This window comes from Cynocephalus volans, chromosome 10 (genome assembly GCF_027409185.1).
Source record: "Cynocephalus volans isolate mCynVol1 chromosome 10, mCynVol1.pri, whole genome shotgun sequence".
Lineage (NCBI taxonomy): Eukaryota > Metazoa > Chordata > Mammalia > Dermoptera > Cynocephalidae > Cynocephalus > Cynocephalus volans.
The window spans coordinates 55,181,211-55,201,282 of NC_084469.1; the positions used below are offsets into that span (position 1 = coordinate 55,181,211).

Here is a 20,072-nt window from a genome sequence, read left to right on the forward strand (position 1 = left end):
AAAGTTTTGGCTTGAGAAAGCCTCCATACTCACTCTTGAGCTCTTACATATGAACCACAACCTACCTTGGCAAGTAATCACATGGGCAAATTGAAAACCTAACTTAGAAGTGTGCTTCTGTGACAATAGTTGAATTCAGCCAATTGCAAGCAGTCAACTGCTCTGTACCTCAATTCCTTTTTCTGTACCATAATTTTCCTTTTTCTGCCTATAAATCTAACTGACCATGCATTTTTGGCTGTAGTACCTCTTAATCTGTTCTGAATAGTGGCTGCCTGATTTGTGAATCATTATTTTTTTCTTTTCTTGCTCAAATAAACTTTGTTAAATTTTTTTAAAAAATTTGAAACTCTTGTGCCTCAAAAGACATTATGGAAGAAACTGAAAAGACATTGTACACAGTGAGAGAAAATATTTGCAAACCATGTATCAGATAAGGGTGTGATATCCTGAATATATAAAGACTCCTACAACTCAACAATAAAAAGACAAAAATCTAATTTAAAAACTGGCAAAAGATTTCAGCAGACATTTTTCCAAAGAAGATATACAAATGACCAACAAGCACATGAAAAGATACTTAAGTCATTAGCCATCAAGGAAATGCCATGAGAGAGTGACATTAGCAAGATGGCATACTAGGTAGCTCCAGTTCCTTATTACCGGTGGAAACATTTAAAAAACAAAACAAACAAAACAAAACTAGAAACTGGCAAAAATAACTTTACAGGAGTTGTGGAAATCATCTGAAGACATACAGCAAATGCCCAATCAAGAGAAAGCCACAATCAAAACAGTAGGAAATTCTGTGATGCTTTTACTTGCCCTTACTCTGTCTCTAACTGTAGCCAAGAAGAAGTGACCAGTTCACAGTTCCCTCCTTTGGGCTAGAAGGAAGAAAGCAAAACTTATTTGTAACATTCTATCTGTGGGATCCCTGAGGCACTGGTGTCTATTTTGCCTGACTTTTTGACTTCACACAGGTACCAGCATCATAGTTTGTATCTCAAGCTGGTAAAGGCCACAGAAGGCAGTGACAACCACTGCAGTGCATGAAACCTGCAGGGGGATTGCACACCTGTGGATGCTTGGGGCAAAAGATTACAGGTAGAAAAATATAATAGAACATTATATTTAAGGTCCAAGAAGAAGTTGGGATGAGACTCTGAAAATTAAGACATTTGAAAGTAGCTGTGTATATGGGGGAAATTGAAGAAAGCAATTCACAGGGTCAGGCAGAATGCATGCCCAGGAAAGACCTTAGGCTTTCACCGTGAAAAGATCTCAAGGCTCAGAATAAGCTCTAATTAGTGAAGGTCTTCTCCACCAGTCTGCAAAGACTAGGAGAAGTCACTGTTTCTCCTAATGCCCAATTTCCAACAACAGATCATAAGGCATACAAAGAAACAAGAAAACATGGCCCAATTAAAGGAACAAAGTAAATCATCCTCAATTAAACAAAGGCATTGAACTTACTAGACAAAAACTTTAAAACAACTGTCTTAAATATGCTCAAAGAGCTAAAGGAAAACACAAAGAACCAAAGGAAATCAGGAAAATAACATATAAACAAAACAATGTCAAGAAGAGATAGAAATTATATAAAAACAATGAAGCAAATTCTTGAGCTGAAAAATACAACAACTAAATTGAAAAAATTCAGTATAGGGGTTCAACAGCAGACTTGAACAGGCACAAGAATCAGCAAACTTGAGGACAGCTCATTTGAAATTATCCAGTCTGAGGAGCAAAAGGAAAGAACAATGAAAAAAGTGAATAGAGCCTAAGAGATTTATTGGCAACCATCAAGTGGACCAGTATATGCACTTTGGGAGACCCATAAGAAGAGAGAGAGAGGAGAGCAGAAAGATTATTTAAAGAAATAATGGCTGAAAACTTCCTAAATGTGAGGAAAGACATGGATCTAAAAATCCAAGAAGCTCAATAAATTCAAAGTTGTATAAACTCACGGAAACCCACACTTCAACACAATAAAATCAAACTGTTAAAAGACAAAGACAGAGAGCCTTGAAAGCAGCAAGAGAAAAAGAGATTCATCATGTACAAGGTTTCCTCCACAAGATTATCAGCAGGTTTTGTAGCAGCAACCTGTAAGTCCAGAAGACAGTGGGATATTTTTAAAGTGTTCAAACAAACAAAAAATGTCAACCAAGAATTCTATATCTGGCAAAACCGTCCTTCAGAAATGAAAGTGGGGGCCGAGCCCGTGGCGCACTTGGTAGAGTGCTGCGCTGGGAGCACGGCGACTCTCCCGCCGCGGGTTCGGATCCTATATAGGAATGACCAGTGCACTCACTGGCTGAGTGCCGGTCACGAAAAAACGCCAAAAAAAAAAAAAAAAAAAGAAATGAAAGTGGAATTAAGACATTCCTAGATGAACAAAAGTTGAGGAGTTCATTATCACCAGACCTGCTCTACAACAAATGCTAAAGGGAGTCCTTCAAGTTGAGACAAAAGACTGCAGACTAATTTCAAGCCATATGAAGATATGGAGATCTATACTAAACGTAAATACATGGGCAAATATAAAAAAAAACTAGTACTATTATAATTTTGGTTTATAACTGCCCTTTAAATTTTCTACAGAATTTAAAAGAGAAATGCATAAAAATTGTTATACATCTATGTTAATGGGTATACAATTATACAAAATAGTTGTTTTTACCTTGATAACATAAAAAGAGAGCAGAGCTGTAAGAGTGTTTTTGTATGTCACCGAAGTTAATTTGGTATCAATTTAAAATGGATTGTTATAACTTAGGAATGTATATGTAATTCCCATGGTTACCACTAACAAAATATCTACAGAATATACACAAGGAAAAAAGAATAGGGAATCCAAAGTGCCACTATAAGTATAGAGTTTCAGTTTGAGAAGACAAGAAAGTTCTGCAGAAGGGTGCTGGTAATGGCTGTACAACAATGTGAATATACTTAATGCCAGTGAACTATACACTTAAAAATGATTAATGTAGTAAGTCTTATTTCACCACAATAAAGAAAAACACAGTAAGATTACTTTATATCTATTAGAATATCTACAAACAAAAAGTCAGATAATAACAAGTGTTGGTGTGGATGTGGTAAATGAGAGCCCTCATACAGTGCTGATGGGAATGTAAAATCATGCAGTCACTTTGGAAAACAGTCTAGCAGCTACCATATGACACAGCAATCCACTGCTAGGTATATACCAAAAAGAAATGGAAACATATGTCCACACAAAAACTTGTGCACAAATGTTCTTCACAATATTATTCATAATAGTTCAAAGGTAGAAAAACCCCAAATGTCCATCAATTAGTGAATGGATAAACAAAATGTGGTATATCCCTCCAATGGAATATTATTCAGGCATAAAAAGGAAGGAAGCCTTGATATATACTACAAAATGGATGAGACTTGAAAACATTACGGTAAGTGAAAGAAGACAGTCACAAAAGATCTTATATGATCCCATTTATATGAAAGGTCCAGAATAGGCAAATCTATAGAGACAGAAAGTAGATTAGTGTTTGCTGAGGGCTCAGAGGTAGGGTGTGAGGATGGAAGGGTAGAGGTGATAGATAAAGATATAGGATAGGGTATAGAGTTTCTTTTTGAAGTGATAAAAATTCTAATTTTAATATTACGTTCTAATATTAATGTTGGTGATGTTTGCAAATGTCTGTGAATACACCAAAAAGCACTGAATTGTATACTTTTAATGAGTGGATTATATGGTATGTGACCTCAACAAAGCTATTATTTAAAAAAATACGGAGGGCCGGCCTGTGGCTCACTTGGGTGAGCGTGGTGCTGACAACACCAAGTCAAGGGTTAAGATCCCCTTACCGGTCATCTTTAAAAAAATAAATAAATAAATAAATAAATAAATAAATAAATAAATAAATAAATAAATAAATAAATAAATAAATAAATATGGAGCAACAGGGAAAAAAGAAAATCAAAACAAAAAAAAACTAGTCAGTCTTTCTGGGGATCTTTGCCTACAGTAGCAGATTGCATAGCAGCCAGAGCTAGGGGGAAAAAAGGAAGCTATTAGTCCAGATGTGCCTCAGAGCACCCAAAATAACTTCAATTAACACAATTTTTTCTTCTTCTATCTTCTTGTTTTCAAACATCTCCTGAGCTCACATACAATATGTGTGCAATAAGAGGGAGTACAGATAAACCCCAGGGAACGGAGTTGTTCAGGAATGGACTTGGAGCATGGATGCCCTTCCACATCAATGCAGAGAATACACATTGCAGCAGAAAGGTTTCTAACTATTCCACCACTTTGTTCCTGTAACTTTGAACCTGAGATTGTGCTGCTCAGACATGCCCTGAGGGATCCTCCTCCCCCACCTGCTCTTTGTATAGGTGAGAAGGAATGACACCATCCATACTAGAACCTCTGGCCTGTCTGCCACAGACAAAGCATAAAATAGAACTAATGATGCCTAGCAGGCTCTACCACCCTAAAACTATACCTGCCTATACAGAGTCTTAGCCTCCTTGTATATATTCCTGAAAGAGGTGTGTAAAATTTCCAAGTATGATTACGGATTTGTACTTCTTTTCCTTTTAGTTTTGTCAATGTTTGCTTTGAAACCAGGTACTTTGGTCCAGATAAAGTATTATTTTATCTCCCTTTTGAATTAACCTCCTTACTATTATGAAATATCCCCCTTTATCGTTCAAAATACTCTGTGCCTTCAGGTATAGGTTGGAGATACTATAACATAGCTCTACCAGTGTGCTCTTAGCATTAGCATGCTATATCACTCTCTATTCTTTTATCTTCAACCTTTCTGGGTCCTTTTATTTAAAATGTGTCTCTTGTAAACAGTGAATGTTTTTTTTTTTTTTCCTTTTTAATCCAACCTGACAGTATTTTAATTTGAAAGATTTAGTCCCTCACCTTTAAAATACTTTAAAGGACTTAAGCCTATTTGTTTTCTATTTGTTCCTTCTGTACTTTGCTCCTTCTTCCCCCCTTTTTTAACTTCTTTTGGATTAATCAAGTATTATTTATTATTCTATTTCTTCTCCGCTATTAAATTTCACTATTAAATTTTGTTATGCATCCTCATATAATTCTTTTAATAGTATTCTCAATGAGGATAATATTGCCCTCAGGGGGGTGAAAATTGGGGCTCATAGGGGATCAAAAAATCTTATTCCATTCATGTGTAAAGCACAAGTATACACATAGTACAGTACAAAGCAGATATACGGTACATGGGTGGTACTAAAATTTCATAAGGATGCCCAACTAGGAAAAAAATGTCCAAAAGGGCTCCTGGCAGGGGTAGAGGATGGTATAATGAAATGAAAGAAAAATAAATAAATAAGGTTTAGAACACTGTACTAGAGCGGGGATTGGCAAAATATAGCTCACAGACTAAATCTGGCCTTCTGCCTGTTTTTGTGAATAAAGTTTTATTGGAATACAGCCACATTTACTCTGTTACATATAATCTGTAGCTGCTTATATGCTACAATGAGAGAGCTGAGTAGTTGCAACATAGAATGAAAGATCCTTAAGGACTAAAATATTTAATATCTGTCCTTTTTTAAAAAAAAGAAAAAAAGGAGCTTGCTGACCCCGCCCTAAAAGTTAATTTATGCATTTTATGCTTTTTTTACTTGTTATAACTGTAAACCTCTTATTGTTATTGAGTGTAAACTATTTCAACTACTTTTGGCAACTATTTGATAGGATCTATTACAGCAGTGTGTACACTATGACAACAGTTCTACTCTTGTATATATGCCCAATAGAAATGAGTGCTCTGACCATCAAAAAATATGTAAAAGAACGATTTTAGCTGCACTTTTTAATAATGGCTTGAAACTGTTAATGACTCAAATGTCCATCAGTAGAATTAGTGAAAACTAAAATGGATTATATTCCTATAACAGATTATTAACAATAAAACTGAACAAACAGAGACAATTCTCATAAACAAGAGATTGAGCAAAAGAAGCCCAATAAAGTACACAATATAAGATTACATTTATATGAACTTGAAAGCTAGCTAAAATTAACCTATTGGTTACCTTTTGGTGGGGAGCAGGCAGAGTCTGGTAATGACTGGAGGGAAGCAGGAGGAAGCACTCTGGAGTATTGAAAATATGAGGGCATTTCAAAAGTTCATGGAAAGAACTTTTTAAAGACCTCTCATATGCCATACCTTGATCTGGGTGGTGGTACACGTGTGTGTGTGTGTGTGTGTGTGTGTGTGTGTGTGTGTGTGTGTGTGTGTGTGTGTGTGTGTGTGTGTGTGTGTGTTATAAACCATAAAACTTAAAATACAGTTTCTGTGGTTTAAGTTATTTCAATTTTTTTTAAAAAGGGAAAACATGCAAAAAGTAAGTGGCAGAGCTGAGTTTTGAATCCATGTTCCTCTAACCTCAGAGCCAGTTCTTGTTTAACTCTGGTTCTTGTCTGTGTAGCTCAGAATTTCTTCATTATGAAGTAAAACCTAAGTATGGGTAATTTGTTGGAAAGTTAGAAAAAATCTATAACCTTCCAGAAGATATTAAGCTTATTAGACAAACAATTCACCTCCATGGAGATCCCATGGGTGCAGTAAAGAATTAACTCAGTGGGCTTGGAGTGCTCAAACCCTGCACATTCCAAAGAAATGGTCTTTTACTAGCTCCTGCAAGATAACCTCTGAGCCCTTATATCCTGCTTGATAAGAGAGTTTTTGTATATCTGGGGCCTGGGGCTATGCCAGATAGTTTATGTCAACAATGTGATTTATGGCAAGTACCTGTTTTTGTTTGCCAGGGGCCCTGGGCCAAACTCTATCAATATGATCTCTGGAGAGGCTTGACTTGAGTAGCTAAGATCAGTTAAACCAGGAGCTCCATGCCTGCATGACTGATCCTCAATAAAAATCCTGGACACCAAGGCTCAAGCAAACTTCCCTGGCTGGCAACATTTCACATGTGTAGTCACACATTGTTTCTAGGAGAATTAGTGTTGTCTGTGTGACTCCACTAGAAGATTACACCTGGTTTCTTCTAGACTTCACCCTACGTGTCTTTTCCCATTGCTGATTTTAATGTGTATCCTTTGACTATAATAAACCATAACCATGAGCATAAAAGCTTTTCTGAGTTCAATGAGTCCTTCTAGTGAATCACTGAATTTCAGGGTGGTTTTGAGAAACCCTGAAAAACCATGGCTTTAGTATAAGTTGGTCAAAACCTAACAGCCTTGGGGTTGTCATAACGATTTCTCTCCCCATCAACTCCAAAAACATGTCACTGATTTCTCAAATGGTTTTTAGCACACTCTACCTTAGTTTTACTCCTCTACATACTTCATATTGTTTGATCAATCATAAGCACATTAAAGGATAGCAACGATGTCTCTTTAATGCTGATATCCCCACAAGTAACTAGAACAAAATTTGGCATATTTAGGCACTTAATAAATATTTGATGTTTGACCTATAAATGCAACTTCTAAAAATTTTTCCTTGAGAAAGAGATTTAAAAATAGACAAAGTTCTATTATAAAAATATACACCACAGAGTAGTTTATGATAATCCTAAAAATCTGAGTGTAGGGAATAGGTTAAATAAATTATTGTGAGCTATATGTTAGTAATATCTGTGCAGTATTTAATAATGACATTGATCCATATTAAATGCTGAGGAAAAATATTTTGATAAATTGCTAAGTGAGACAATCATATAAAAAATGATTGGAAGTTGTGTACTGTCACAATAACGAACATATTGTCCAAAATTCAGTTTCTGAATCTTACCTTTGGCTGTTAATAATTGTGTAATCTTTTACTAAGTTACTTAACTGTCTTTATTTCCTCATTACTAAGATGGGAATAACAATATGACTTACCTCAAAGTGTTGCTGAATGAATCAGATGAAATAAAATACATAAAGCACTTCCAGAACATAATAAGCACCTAATGACACCTAATAAAAACTGCCTATTACTTTATGAAATTACAGGTAGTATTTCATGTTCCTTGTTTCATTATTAGTTTTTAAAATTCCCTCTATACTTCTCCTTTTTCTTACAGTGAAATTTGAGATACTCAGGTCTGTTCTTCCTTATAATGTCAACTCATCATTTTACAGCCCAGTCTTGAGATTTCAATTCTTCCTTATCAGCAATACTTGTCATGAAGATAATCAGATAGGAAAGGGGACAAAGCTGCATGTCATGAATCTAGCTCAAAGAATCTCATATAATTAGGTCACAACATCAGCATAACAATAAAAAGCTCAATAGTGTTCCTCTGTCCAACACAGAGACTAATGTGCATATTTATAAGTATTACCATTGTATTCTATTTCTGTTTTTGTAAATCTGTCCTTTCAAGTATAATTTGTATAATGGGGTTGTGTATGATACCTGGATTTCACAGATCATTCCTACATCCTGTGAAAGAAACTACAACCTCTAAAAAATATAAAACTCTGAACAGTAGTCTTAATTCATAATTTGTTCCCCTGGTGATTGTTTATTTGATGTCTATATAATCCCAAAAGTTTTGAATATTTATCCGTTAAATCAGATGCTGACCATGGGTATTTTTTTCTTATATCTATAATCTAGAAGAGTGATAAGTGTTATTTGTATCTCCTTTATGTGATAAATTTGTATGATTCCTATTGGCAAAAACAAAATAAAAACACACAGAGAGAAAAGTTTGGAAGAATGTACATTAAATTATTAGAAGCGATTACTTTTAGATCATGGGACTGTTGGAAATTATTAACTTTCCAGTTTATGAGTTCCTTAAAATACTATATTTTGCAACAAGCCTGCATTAATTCCATCATCAGAAATATATAACAAAGCTATTTCTACTTACTAGATGTTTTAAAACAAAGTTGTAGGCATAGTTTCCCTCTACTTAAGGACACTGTGAGCAAAAAAGCCTTTAAAATGAGTGGGAACATCAAGGAAAACTGTGATCATTACACCGAGCAACTTGTAAACTTCCTTTTGCTGTATTTCATCAAGGCAATAAGGCACATTCACTATTCTCATACCTGAATTTTAAAAATTCAGTTAGGTGGCATTTTCAAACTAAATAAGAAAATGTGTGTGAAGCAGGCAGAAACATATTTGGTACAGAGTACATATTTATTACATACGGCTTCATTCCCTTATTATATTATTCAATAATTAAAATATTTTTTTTAGATATATTCTTGCAAAATTGGTTTAAAATCCTATCTTAGTAAACTGGATTCATATATAATATTAACAATTTGGAGTGCTCTTTCTCCTGTGTACAAATTACATTTCTCTCTTTATTACTAAATTTATAGTTTCTCTTATCTGCATGACATTACATTAAATGTGATTAACTTAACTTTCCCCATATTACTGGAAACTGTATTTGCAGAATATCATCTTAAAGGTCACTCTCATGTATTAGTCTTTGATTCTATACCAGTGGGTCCAATTTTTTTAAGTTTATATATCTTTTATGTAACTCATGAAGTTACAGACATTCTGGGGATAAAAAAATTAGGAAGTATATAGAATAATTTTGAATACAATTTCAAGAGGATTGTGGCCCCTTCTGAGCACCAAAATAGAGTCAAACTGCCCTAAGTTAAGGATCCCTATTCTAGGACATCTGCAAATTTGGCTTTTAAAAATTCACTACAAGTGCCCATCATGATTAACTCATTTTTATTGCCCTTGATTTATAGAAAATTTATGGGGAATACTTAGAATCTTCACATAACAGCTTTTTTTTATTTTGAGGTTAAAGACTTATAAAGTGCCAGAACCATATTGTAAAGCTCACTAGAGCTTATAAAGTTCTCTAGAGCTATGTCCATATTAATGTATCTAACCCTCATAAAAACCCTAAAGCATTGATATAATTATTGTCTACATTTTACAATAAGGAACTGTAAAACAGAAAAATTAGTAACTGTCTACAACTCTTGTAGCTGGTGTGAACAAGGAACTCAATTTAAAATTATATTTTAATTAATTTTTATGTAAATATAAAAGCATTATCAGTGTTTTCCTATTTGACACAACTTTATTGTTTTAATAGGGCTATATTTCGCCTTAACCACTGAAAATTTATCATCCAAATTGATAAGTGCAATAATAGTAAAACATGTACCAGATTTTGAAAACTTAGTATGAAAATATGAGTGTGAAATATTTCAATTTATTTATACTATTACATATTGAAATAATATTTTGGATATATTGGTTTAAATAAAATACACTATCAAAATTAATTTCAGCTGTTTCTTTTCCTTTTAAAAATGTGTTTAATAGAATACTCTACCCTGCAAGGCTATCCTTCCAAAATGAAGGGCAAATAGTATATTTCTCAGACAAACAAAAACTGTGGGAGTTCACCACCACACGACCACCCTTACAAGAAATTCTCAAGGGAGTACTGGGTTTGGTTCCTGAAAAATAACTACCACTGCCATAAAAACCCAACAAAAATCTAAACGCACTAGTATAATAAAAATGGCATTCATGAAGAGAAAACAAACAAACAAAAAGGCTATCTACAACCCAAGGAACCAACAAACACAGAAAACAAACAGTAAATCAGAAAGCAAGGAACAAAAGACACCTAAGACAACCAAACAACAATCAATAAAATGCTAGGAATAAATCAACACTTTTCAATCACAACTCTTAATGTAAAAGGCTTCAATTCCCCAATCAAAAGACACAGACTGGCTGACTGGATTAAAAAGGAGGACCCAACTATATGCTGCCTTCAAGAGACCCACCTCACCCAAAAAGACTCACATAGACTAAGAGTGAAAGGATGGAAAAAGATTTACCATGCAAACAGAAAAGAAAAACGAGCTGGAGTAGCTATTCTTATATCTGACAAAGCAGACTTTAAACTAAAAACCATAAAAAGAGACAATGAGGGATACTACATAATGATAAAAGGACTGATCCATCCAGAAGACATAACAATCATAAATATGTACGCACCCAATGTTGGAGCAGCCAGATTTATAAAACAAACTCTATTAGACCTAAAGAAGGAAATAGACACTAATACCATAATAGCAGGGGACCTGAACACCCCACTGTCAATATTAGACAGATCATCTAGGCAAAGAATCAGTAGAGAAACACAAGATCTAAACAAGACTCTAGACCAATTGGAATTGGCAGATATATACAGAACATTCCATCCAACAACCTCAGAATATTCATTCTTCTCATTAGCACATGGATCATTCTCCAGGATAGATCACATATTAGGTCACAAATCAAGTCTCAATAAATTCAAAAAAATTGGAATCATCCCATGTATCTTCTCAGACCACAATGGATTAAAACTAGAAATTAATAAAAAACGAAACTCTGGAAACTACACAAACACATGGAAATTAAACAGCATTCTACTTAATGACATATGGGTCCAAGAAGAAATCAAGAAGGAAATCAAAAAATTTATTGAAACTAATGAAAACAATGATACATCATACCAAAACCTGTGGGATACTGCAAAAGCAGTATTAAGGGGGAAATTTATTGCATTAAATGCTCACCTCAGAAGAAGGGAAAGATGGCAAGTGAACAACCTAACACTTCACCTTAAAGATCTAGAAAAACAAGAACAATCCAAACCTAAAGTTAGCAGACGGAAAGAAATCATTAAGATCAGAGCAGAACTTAATGAAATTGAAACCCAGAAAACAATACAAAAGATCAATAAATCAAAAAGTTCGTTTTCTGAAAAGGTAAATAAAATTGACAAACCATTAGCATGGCTAACAAAAAAAAGAAGAGAGAAGATTCAAATAACAAAAATTAGAAATGAAAAAGGTGATATTACAACTGATTCATCTGAAATACAAGGAATCATTCGAGACTACTATAAACAACTATATGCCAGCAAGTTTGAAAATCTGGAGGAAATGGATAAATTTCTGGACACACACAAGCTCCCAAAACTGAGCCATGAAGATGTAGAAAATCTGAACAGACCAATAACAATAAAGGAGATTGAAGTTGTTATCAGAAAGCTCCCAACAAAGAAAAGCCCAGGACCAGATGGATTCACAGCAGAATTTTACCAAACATTCAAAGAGGAATAGACACCGATTCTTTACAAACTATTCCAAAAGATTGAAACAGACGCAAATCTCCCAAACTCATTCTATGAAGCAAACATCATCCTGATACCAAACCCAGGTAAAGATATAACCAAAAAAGAAAACTACAGGCCAATATCCTTGATGAATATAGATACAAAAATCCTCACTAAAATACTAGCAAACAGAATACAGCAACACATACGTAAAATTATTCACCATGATCAAGTGGGATTCATACCAGGGATGCAAGGTTGGTTCAACATACGCAAATCAATAAATGTGATACACCATATTAATAAACTCAAACACAAGGACCATATGATCATCTCTATAGATGCTGAAAAAGCATTTGATTAAATTCCACACTCATTCATGACAAAGACCCTCTATAAGTTAGGTATAGACGGAAAGTATCTCAACATAATTAAAGCCATATATGATAAACCCACTGCCAATATCATCCTGAATGGGGAAAAGCTGCAAGCTTTTCCTTTAAGAACAGGAACTAGACAAGGATGCCCACTCTCACCACTCGTATTCAACATAGTGTTGGAAGTATTAGCCAGAGCAATCAGAGAAGAGAAGGAAAAAAAGGGCATCCAGATTGGAAAAGATGAAGTCAAACTGTCCCTGTTTGCAGATGACATGATCCTATATATCGAACAGCCTAAAGCCTCTACAAAAAAACTCTTGGAGGTGATAAAGGATTTCAGCACAGTAGCAGGATACAAAATCAACACTCAAAAATCAGTAGCATTTCTATTCTCCAATAGTGAACATGCAGAAAGAGAAATCAAGAAAGCTTGCCCATTTACAATAGCCACCAAAAAAATAAAATACTTAGGAATTGAGTTAACCAAGGATGTGAAAAATCTCTATAATGAGAACTACAAACCAATGCTGAGAGAAATTAGAGAGGATACAAGAAGATGGAAAGATATCCCATGCTCTTGGATTGGAAGAATCAACATAGTGAAAATGTCCATACTACCCAAAGTGATATACAAATTCAATGCAATCCTCATCAAAATTCCAATGACATTTTCCTCAGAAATGGAAAGAACTATCCAGACATTTATATGGAATAACAAAAGACCACGCATAGCCAAAGCAATGCTGAACAAAAAAAATAAAGCTGGAGGCATAATACTACCTCACTTTAAACTATACTACAAAGCTATAATAAGCAAAACAATATGGTACTGGCATAAAAACAGACACACTGATCAATGGAATAGAATAGAGAATCCAGAAATCAACCCAGACACCTACAGCCATCTGATCTTTGACAAAGGCACCAAGCCTATACACTGGGGAAGAGACTGCCTCTTTAGCAAATGGTGCTGGGAGAAATGGATATCAATATGCAGGAGAATGAAACTAGACCCATACCTCTCACCATACACTAAACTCAACTCAAAATGGATTAAGGATTTAAATATACACCCTGAAACAATAAAAATTCTTAAAGAAAACATAGGAGAAACACTTCAGGAAATAGGACTGGACACAGACTTCATGAATACGACCCCAAAAGCACAGGCAACCAAAGGAAAAATAAACAAATGGGATTATATCAAACTAAAGAGCTTCTGCACAGCAAAAGAAACAATTAACAGAGTTAAAAGACAACCAACAGAGTGGGAGAAAATATTTGCAAAATATACATCTGACAAAGGATTAATATCCAGAATATACAAGGAACTCAAACAACTTTACAAGAAAAAAACAAGCAACCCAATTAAAAAATGGGCAAAAGAGCTAAGTAGGCATTTCTCTAAGGAAGATATACAAATGGCCAACAGACATATGAAAAAATGCTCAACATCACTCAGCATCCAGGAAATGCAAATCAAAACCACACTGAGATACCATCTCACCCCAGTTAGGATGGCTAAAATCCAAAAGACTATGAACGATAAATGCTGGCGAGGGTGCGGAGAAAAAGGAACTCTCATACATTGTTGGTGGGACTGCAAAATGGTGCAGCCTCTATGGAAAATGGTATGGAGATTCCTCAAACAATTGCAGATAGATCTGCCATATGACCCAGCTATCACACTGCTGGGAATATACCCAGAGGAATGGAAATCATCAAGTCGAAGGTATACCTGTTCCCCAATGTTCATCGCATCACTCTTTACAATAGCCAAGAGTTGGAACCAGACCAAATGTCCATCATCGGATGAGTGGATACGGAAAATGTGGTATATCTACACAATGGAATACTACTCAGCTATAAAAACGAATGAAATACTGCCATTTGCAACAACATGGATGGACCTTGAGAGAATTATATTAAGTGAAACGAGTCAGGCACAGAAAGAGAAATACCACATGTTCTCACTTATTGGTGGGAGCTAAAAATAAATAAATAAATTCACACACACACACACACACACACACACACACACAAAAGCGGGGGGGTAGGGGGGGAAGGAGACATAACAATTACAATTCCTTGACGTTGATACAAGAAGTATACAGAAAGGACATTGTTGGGTGGGAGGGGGGAGAGGGAGGAGGGAGGGGGGTTTCGGTAATGGGCCACAATAATCAACCACATTGTATATCGACAAAATAAAATTTAAAAAATTAATAAATAAATGAAATAAAAAATAAAAATTACAGAAAGAAAAAAAATGTGTTTAATAGAAATTTCAAAATTACTTAAGTGGCTCACACTATATTTGCATTAGACTATGCTGCTTTAGACTCACATACCACTATACCAGGCTGCCTCTCACAATATACACCAATATGTGGTCTGAAACAAAGTCACACTGTCAAATCTCAAACAAGATTTGGTTGTCACCTCTCAAATCTCCTCATGGATGCTCTGGAAAAACTCCCTGCCCTTCCTTACGTAAACTTCTTTGCCCAAGACTCCAATCATTTCCACTCCTAAATGTCCCAAAGCCAACTCTGTCTTTGAAATCAATCAAACCATCTCCTACCTTGCTTGATTGGAAATCAAGTCTGTGAATATGATCAAAGGTATTTAGTGAGTTATTCCACCTAACCACTGGTCCCTTCTTTAACAAATGACACTCTAAAATAAATTTTTAACATCCTCCAGGAGCTGTGTTTCTATACCATCAGAATTCTTTGCTAAGAAAGGAGCACATGAGGAAATTGAATGATTTACCCCACAGGTATGTGAATAGTAACCTAAAAAGAAAAGGACATTTGGAAAGGCACTAGAGAAGGAGAACCATCTCTATGATCCTGTTATTAATTGGGAAGGGAAGGCCTAAGGACCAACTAAATAGATGGGTCACAATTAGGCAGGGCAATTTAGGAAAAAGAAAGCAAATAGGTTATATTCTGTTAACAAAAGCGTATTTGACAAAAAATACAAAAACTGACCTTGAGTTGGCCATTAAGTGAGCAGTAACGCTCTCTTCCACTTTAGGGGCCTTCTCTTGCAGAACTATAGGACCAAAAAATAAAACACACTCATGAGATCCTGGACTGGCTAAATAAAAACACACTGTTCACAAACAGAAAAGCCCCATCACCCACAACAAACACATGCTGACAGAAGTAAGAGGTAAAATAGAATACTGCTCATTCTTGTCCGTATCAGAAAAAAATATATCACCAATGACTAGACCTGGACTCTAAGTTCACAGCAGTTTTTAGGGACACAGCACAGGAAATACTTTGGTTCTGAAATGTGTAAATGGCATCCAAGGGTAGTTCTCTCAAGAAGGAATCCCATACCTGTGCCCTCCCTTTATGTCTTCTCAAGAGCCTGTTTGGGAGGCAAATGCAATTCTCATCCCATGACTTAGAATGTAGTTTCCTGCTTGGAACTTTCATTCTAGGGCTAAAATTCATGACTTTCCTCAAATGCCCATTTCTCTACAGCTGGATCCAACTGTCTACAGGATGTGAGGACAGAAGAGAATCCAGGGAAAGTGTTCCAAGAAACCATGGAATCTAAAATTAGACACTGGGTGGGCACTCACTCACTGCTCTTGTGTTAAGAACAAGACTGGGTCCTGGGGACAAAGTGCCCAGATGAAGACAACATAGACCACACTTCCTTGCAGGGGGACTCTGGTTAACACAGTCATCGGGGTATTTACAGGCACAGATATGCTCACGGAAGAGATATATACATATGTAAATAATGAAGAGATTATATACATCACAGAATTGGAGAAATGATGCTTTACCCAAAACAAAACTGAACTCCTACAGGTTCAGTGAAAACAAAAACATTAACACTCCACCTCATTCACACATAAGATCGGTCACAACAGTGCTGTCACACACCCACGTCACCGAAGACCTGAGCCACACAATAGGCTCTGTCCCCTATTCACTGTCCAACCAGTCAAGGCACACACGTCAGGGCCTCGTTACACACACACACACACACACACACACACGAAGATCTGAGCCACACAATAGGCTCGTCACACACACACACACACACACACACACACACACACACACACACGAAGACCTGAGCCACACAATAGGCTCTGTTCCCTATTCACTGTCCAACCAGTCAAGGCACACACATCAAGGCCTCGTCACACACACACACACACACACACACACACACACACACACTCCAACCAGTCAAGGCACACACATCAAGGCCTCGTCACACACCCTCCCTCACACACACACACACACACACACACCCACACACACACACCCCCCCCCCCCCACACACACACACGAAGACCTGAGCCACACAATAGGCTCTGTCCCCTGTTCACTGTCCAACCAGTCAAGGCACACACATCAGGGCCTCGTCCCACACACACACACACACACACACACACACACACACACACACACACACACACACACACACACACACACACCCCGTCCCTCACGCACACACACACCCCGTCCCTCACACACACACACACACACACACACACACTCCCTCCCTACCTCCCTCCCTCCCCCATCTCATACACAGACGCACTCCACAGTGATGCCGTCATAAACAACAGCACCCACGATCATCGTCGTCCGCAGCTCACGCGTACATAGCTCTGAGGGTCCCGGCTTCACATCGTTCCTCTGCACACCGGGAACGTGGGGCCTCCTCACTGCCAGCTGCCCGACCTGGGTTACCTCAACTCACCAGGTGCAGCTCAATAACCACAACACAGGAAAGGCAGCCAGAGGTCGAAGTTCACCGAACGCCCTGGGGCCTGTGGGAAACGTAGTCCAAGGCCGAAAATGTCCAGATGTTCGAGCGGAGCCCGCCGGCCGCCGCTAAATCCGCGCCGCGCCCCGGAGAGGTGCGCAGGCTGTTGACCTCGGCGGGGCGGTGCAGCTGGCGGTCCTTCGAGCGCGGATGAAGCGGGCGGTGGCCCTCTGAGAGCGACGTGAACTCGAGGAACAGGAGCCGGGAACGAGGAAGTAATCGGAAACCCAGGGAGGACGGTAGAGGGAACCGGAAGCCGGAGCAGGGGCTGGCCGAAGACAGAAGCGGATGCCTGGATCGCCCCCACTCGCACCCCACGAGAGAACCAGCAGTCCGGGCGCGGGAGGGCTCTGGAGGGAAGAGGGGAGCGCGGACTCAGCTGGGGAGCGCCGAGGAGAAAAGCGGAACCCGGTCTGAGGGAGACCGAAAAAGGAACCGGAAGTCCGGGCTGAGAAGGCCTGAAGTGGGTACCAGAGCCCGGGCGGGGAGGGCCGAGGCGAGAACGGGAAGCCTGGGTCGGCCGAGGTTTCGCTTCACTCAGGCCTGTGCGTTCCGGACCGCAGGGTGTCGTCCATGGTCGTGAACCTGAGGGTGACTGGGGATTTTTGTCAGTTTTGCCTCATGAGTTCTCTGGTGTCTTTTTCCAGTCATTTTTACAACAAAGACAACCATAGTTCTGATTTCTGTCACCATAATTTAGTGGTGTTACCGCCAGACCAGGCTCTGCTTGCCCTCTCACATTAAACAAACGACTTAGAAGTCCAGAGGTTGGTGCAAAGATTAGAAGGTTTATGCAGATAACCAGCATCTGGGAGATGACCAGGCTAAAATCATCCCAACTTCTGATGCCTGTTCTGGGGTTTATAAAGGGGAACAGGCAGGAAGATGAGGTAAGGGTCTTTGTTCTGAAGGAAAAGGGGGTAGGGTGTAATCTGGGAGCAGCAGATGATCTGAGTCAAATATCAGGGCCCCGTAATGGATTGGAAACTTGAGCATCACAAGAGTCTGTGGTCAGCTTCAAGTCCTTCATGTTACCTCAAGGTTGGAGACTTTATCTCCTAGGGAGAGCTCAAGGATACTAACCTTAGTCATACATCATAAAAATACCTGGCTTGGATTTCTAATTAACGTGAATGCAGTTTTCCTTTAAGTAAGGGGGAGTTTACAGCCAGCCAGGTTGTCCTGACTTTCTCTTAAATCTCCTCTTGCTTGCAGCTGATGAGAGGGGTAAGAAAAACAAGAAACTTAGTTTTAGTTCTTAATGGTAGGTGCACAACCTCTGAAGTAAATCAACGTAAGAGGGGTTATTTCATCTCCGGGCAGTCTCTCAGTTCTGCTGACCTCAAGGAATTGATGATTATCAGTTCCAAAGTAAAGGCTAACTGAAACATTCTGCTTGGTCTTAGTTACCCCAAAGATGGTTGTTTTTCTAGCTACGGTGCCTTTCGGTTGGTCAGTTCTAGAATTATGTATGTCTCCTTTAGCTCATCCTAATGTCTCTGAGATTTATTAACGGTGTGTTTTATTTTCTTATTTCTGAACAGCATTCCATTCTGCGAATATCCCACAATTTGTTTATTCATTTTACTGTTGATGAACATTTGGTGTATTTCCAGTTTTTTTAATAAAGCCGGCATGTTTTCATTTCTCCTGGGTAAATACATAGAAGAAATATTGCTGGGTAATTGATAAGTTTATGTTTAAGTTTCTAAGAAACTGACAAATGATTAGCTGTGAGTGATTTTTGTTTGAGACTGCTACATGTGACTGGAGTAAGTGGTTTCAGAGTTTGGTTTGATATGTTTGTGTGGAATTATGAAATGGGCTCATTGGGGTTAGTAATGTCATGTAGGGTCCATGGGATTGTGGCGCTGTGAAGTAGGTGAGATTAGAGGAAACTGAATGTGTCTTTACCAACTGGATATTTATCATGGTTTTGTATGTACATTTCAAGATGACTGAATGTGGATCACTTTGTAAGTGATATTAATGCATGAGAGACTGTATGTCTAGCATATGTCATTTTGCTTGCAGAATTATGACTGTTTCTAATAAGCAAGTGAAATATAAGAACTGGAAAGTAAGAGATAAAATTATCATAATTTCTAGGTAACAGGGTTGCATACCTGAAAACACCATACAAACTAAATTCAATATGTTGAAATAACTGGTTCTCTGTAGGTAGCACAGAAGAAAAAATACTTTCACCCCTACCATTTTCAACAGATTTGAGGGAGGTTTTTTTGGTGTGTTTTTTCCCCCTGCTGCTCCTGCATGAAATTGTGGATGATTTAATAATTTCTTCAGGTACTCTAAGCCAAGTAAAAGTATTTGAAGCACTTATGATCACTAGGTCACCCTGATAGTAATTAAAGTAGTCACTTTCTAAAAGTATCTGCTGTAAAAAAATCAGTATTTCAAACCTCATTTAAAGGAAACTTTATTCCATCTGTTTGAAGCCTACAGTGAAATTAGTTTCTTTTTTACTTCCCTGACCTGTATTAGTGAAAAGTTGATATTAAGCATAATGATTATTAATTAATATTTAACAATGTTTACTAGTTAACTAGGCAGATTAACACAAGTTATTATGGAAGCTCTAAGGTAAGTGGGGTTTCAGTGTGGCTTCCTTTGCCTCTCTTCTCTCTGTTGTTCATTTTACTAAAAAAAAAAAAAAAAAAATCCAAAAGAACAAAGGTCCTGTCCTGCAAATCTCAAAAGCTATGGCTCAGGTGAGAGGATATTTCTTCTCTTCTTTCTGAAATAGTCCTTTTCCCC

General features: G+C 37.5%; 1 protein-coding gene across 1 annotated transcript in view; it reads right to left on the reverse strand.

Moving 5' to 3' along the window:
* Nucleotides 1–17,208, reverse strand: part of ZNF529 (zinc finger protein 529) — a 52,219-nt gene extending 35,011 nt beyond the window's left edge. Inside the window, exons 1-2 of the mRNA XM_063111871.1 lie at nucleotides 17,131–17,208; nucleotides 15,482–15,545 (exon numbers count right to left, since the gene is read on the reverse strand). Coding sequence (XP_062967941.1) covers nucleotides 15,482–15,495 — 14 coding nt within the window. The 5' untranslated portion in view covers nucleotides 15,496–15,545; nucleotides 17,131–17,208. The remainder of the gene's footprint in view (nucleotides 1–15,481; nucleotides 15,546–17,130) is intronic.
* Nucleotides 17,209–20,072: the final 2,864 nt, after the last annotated feature.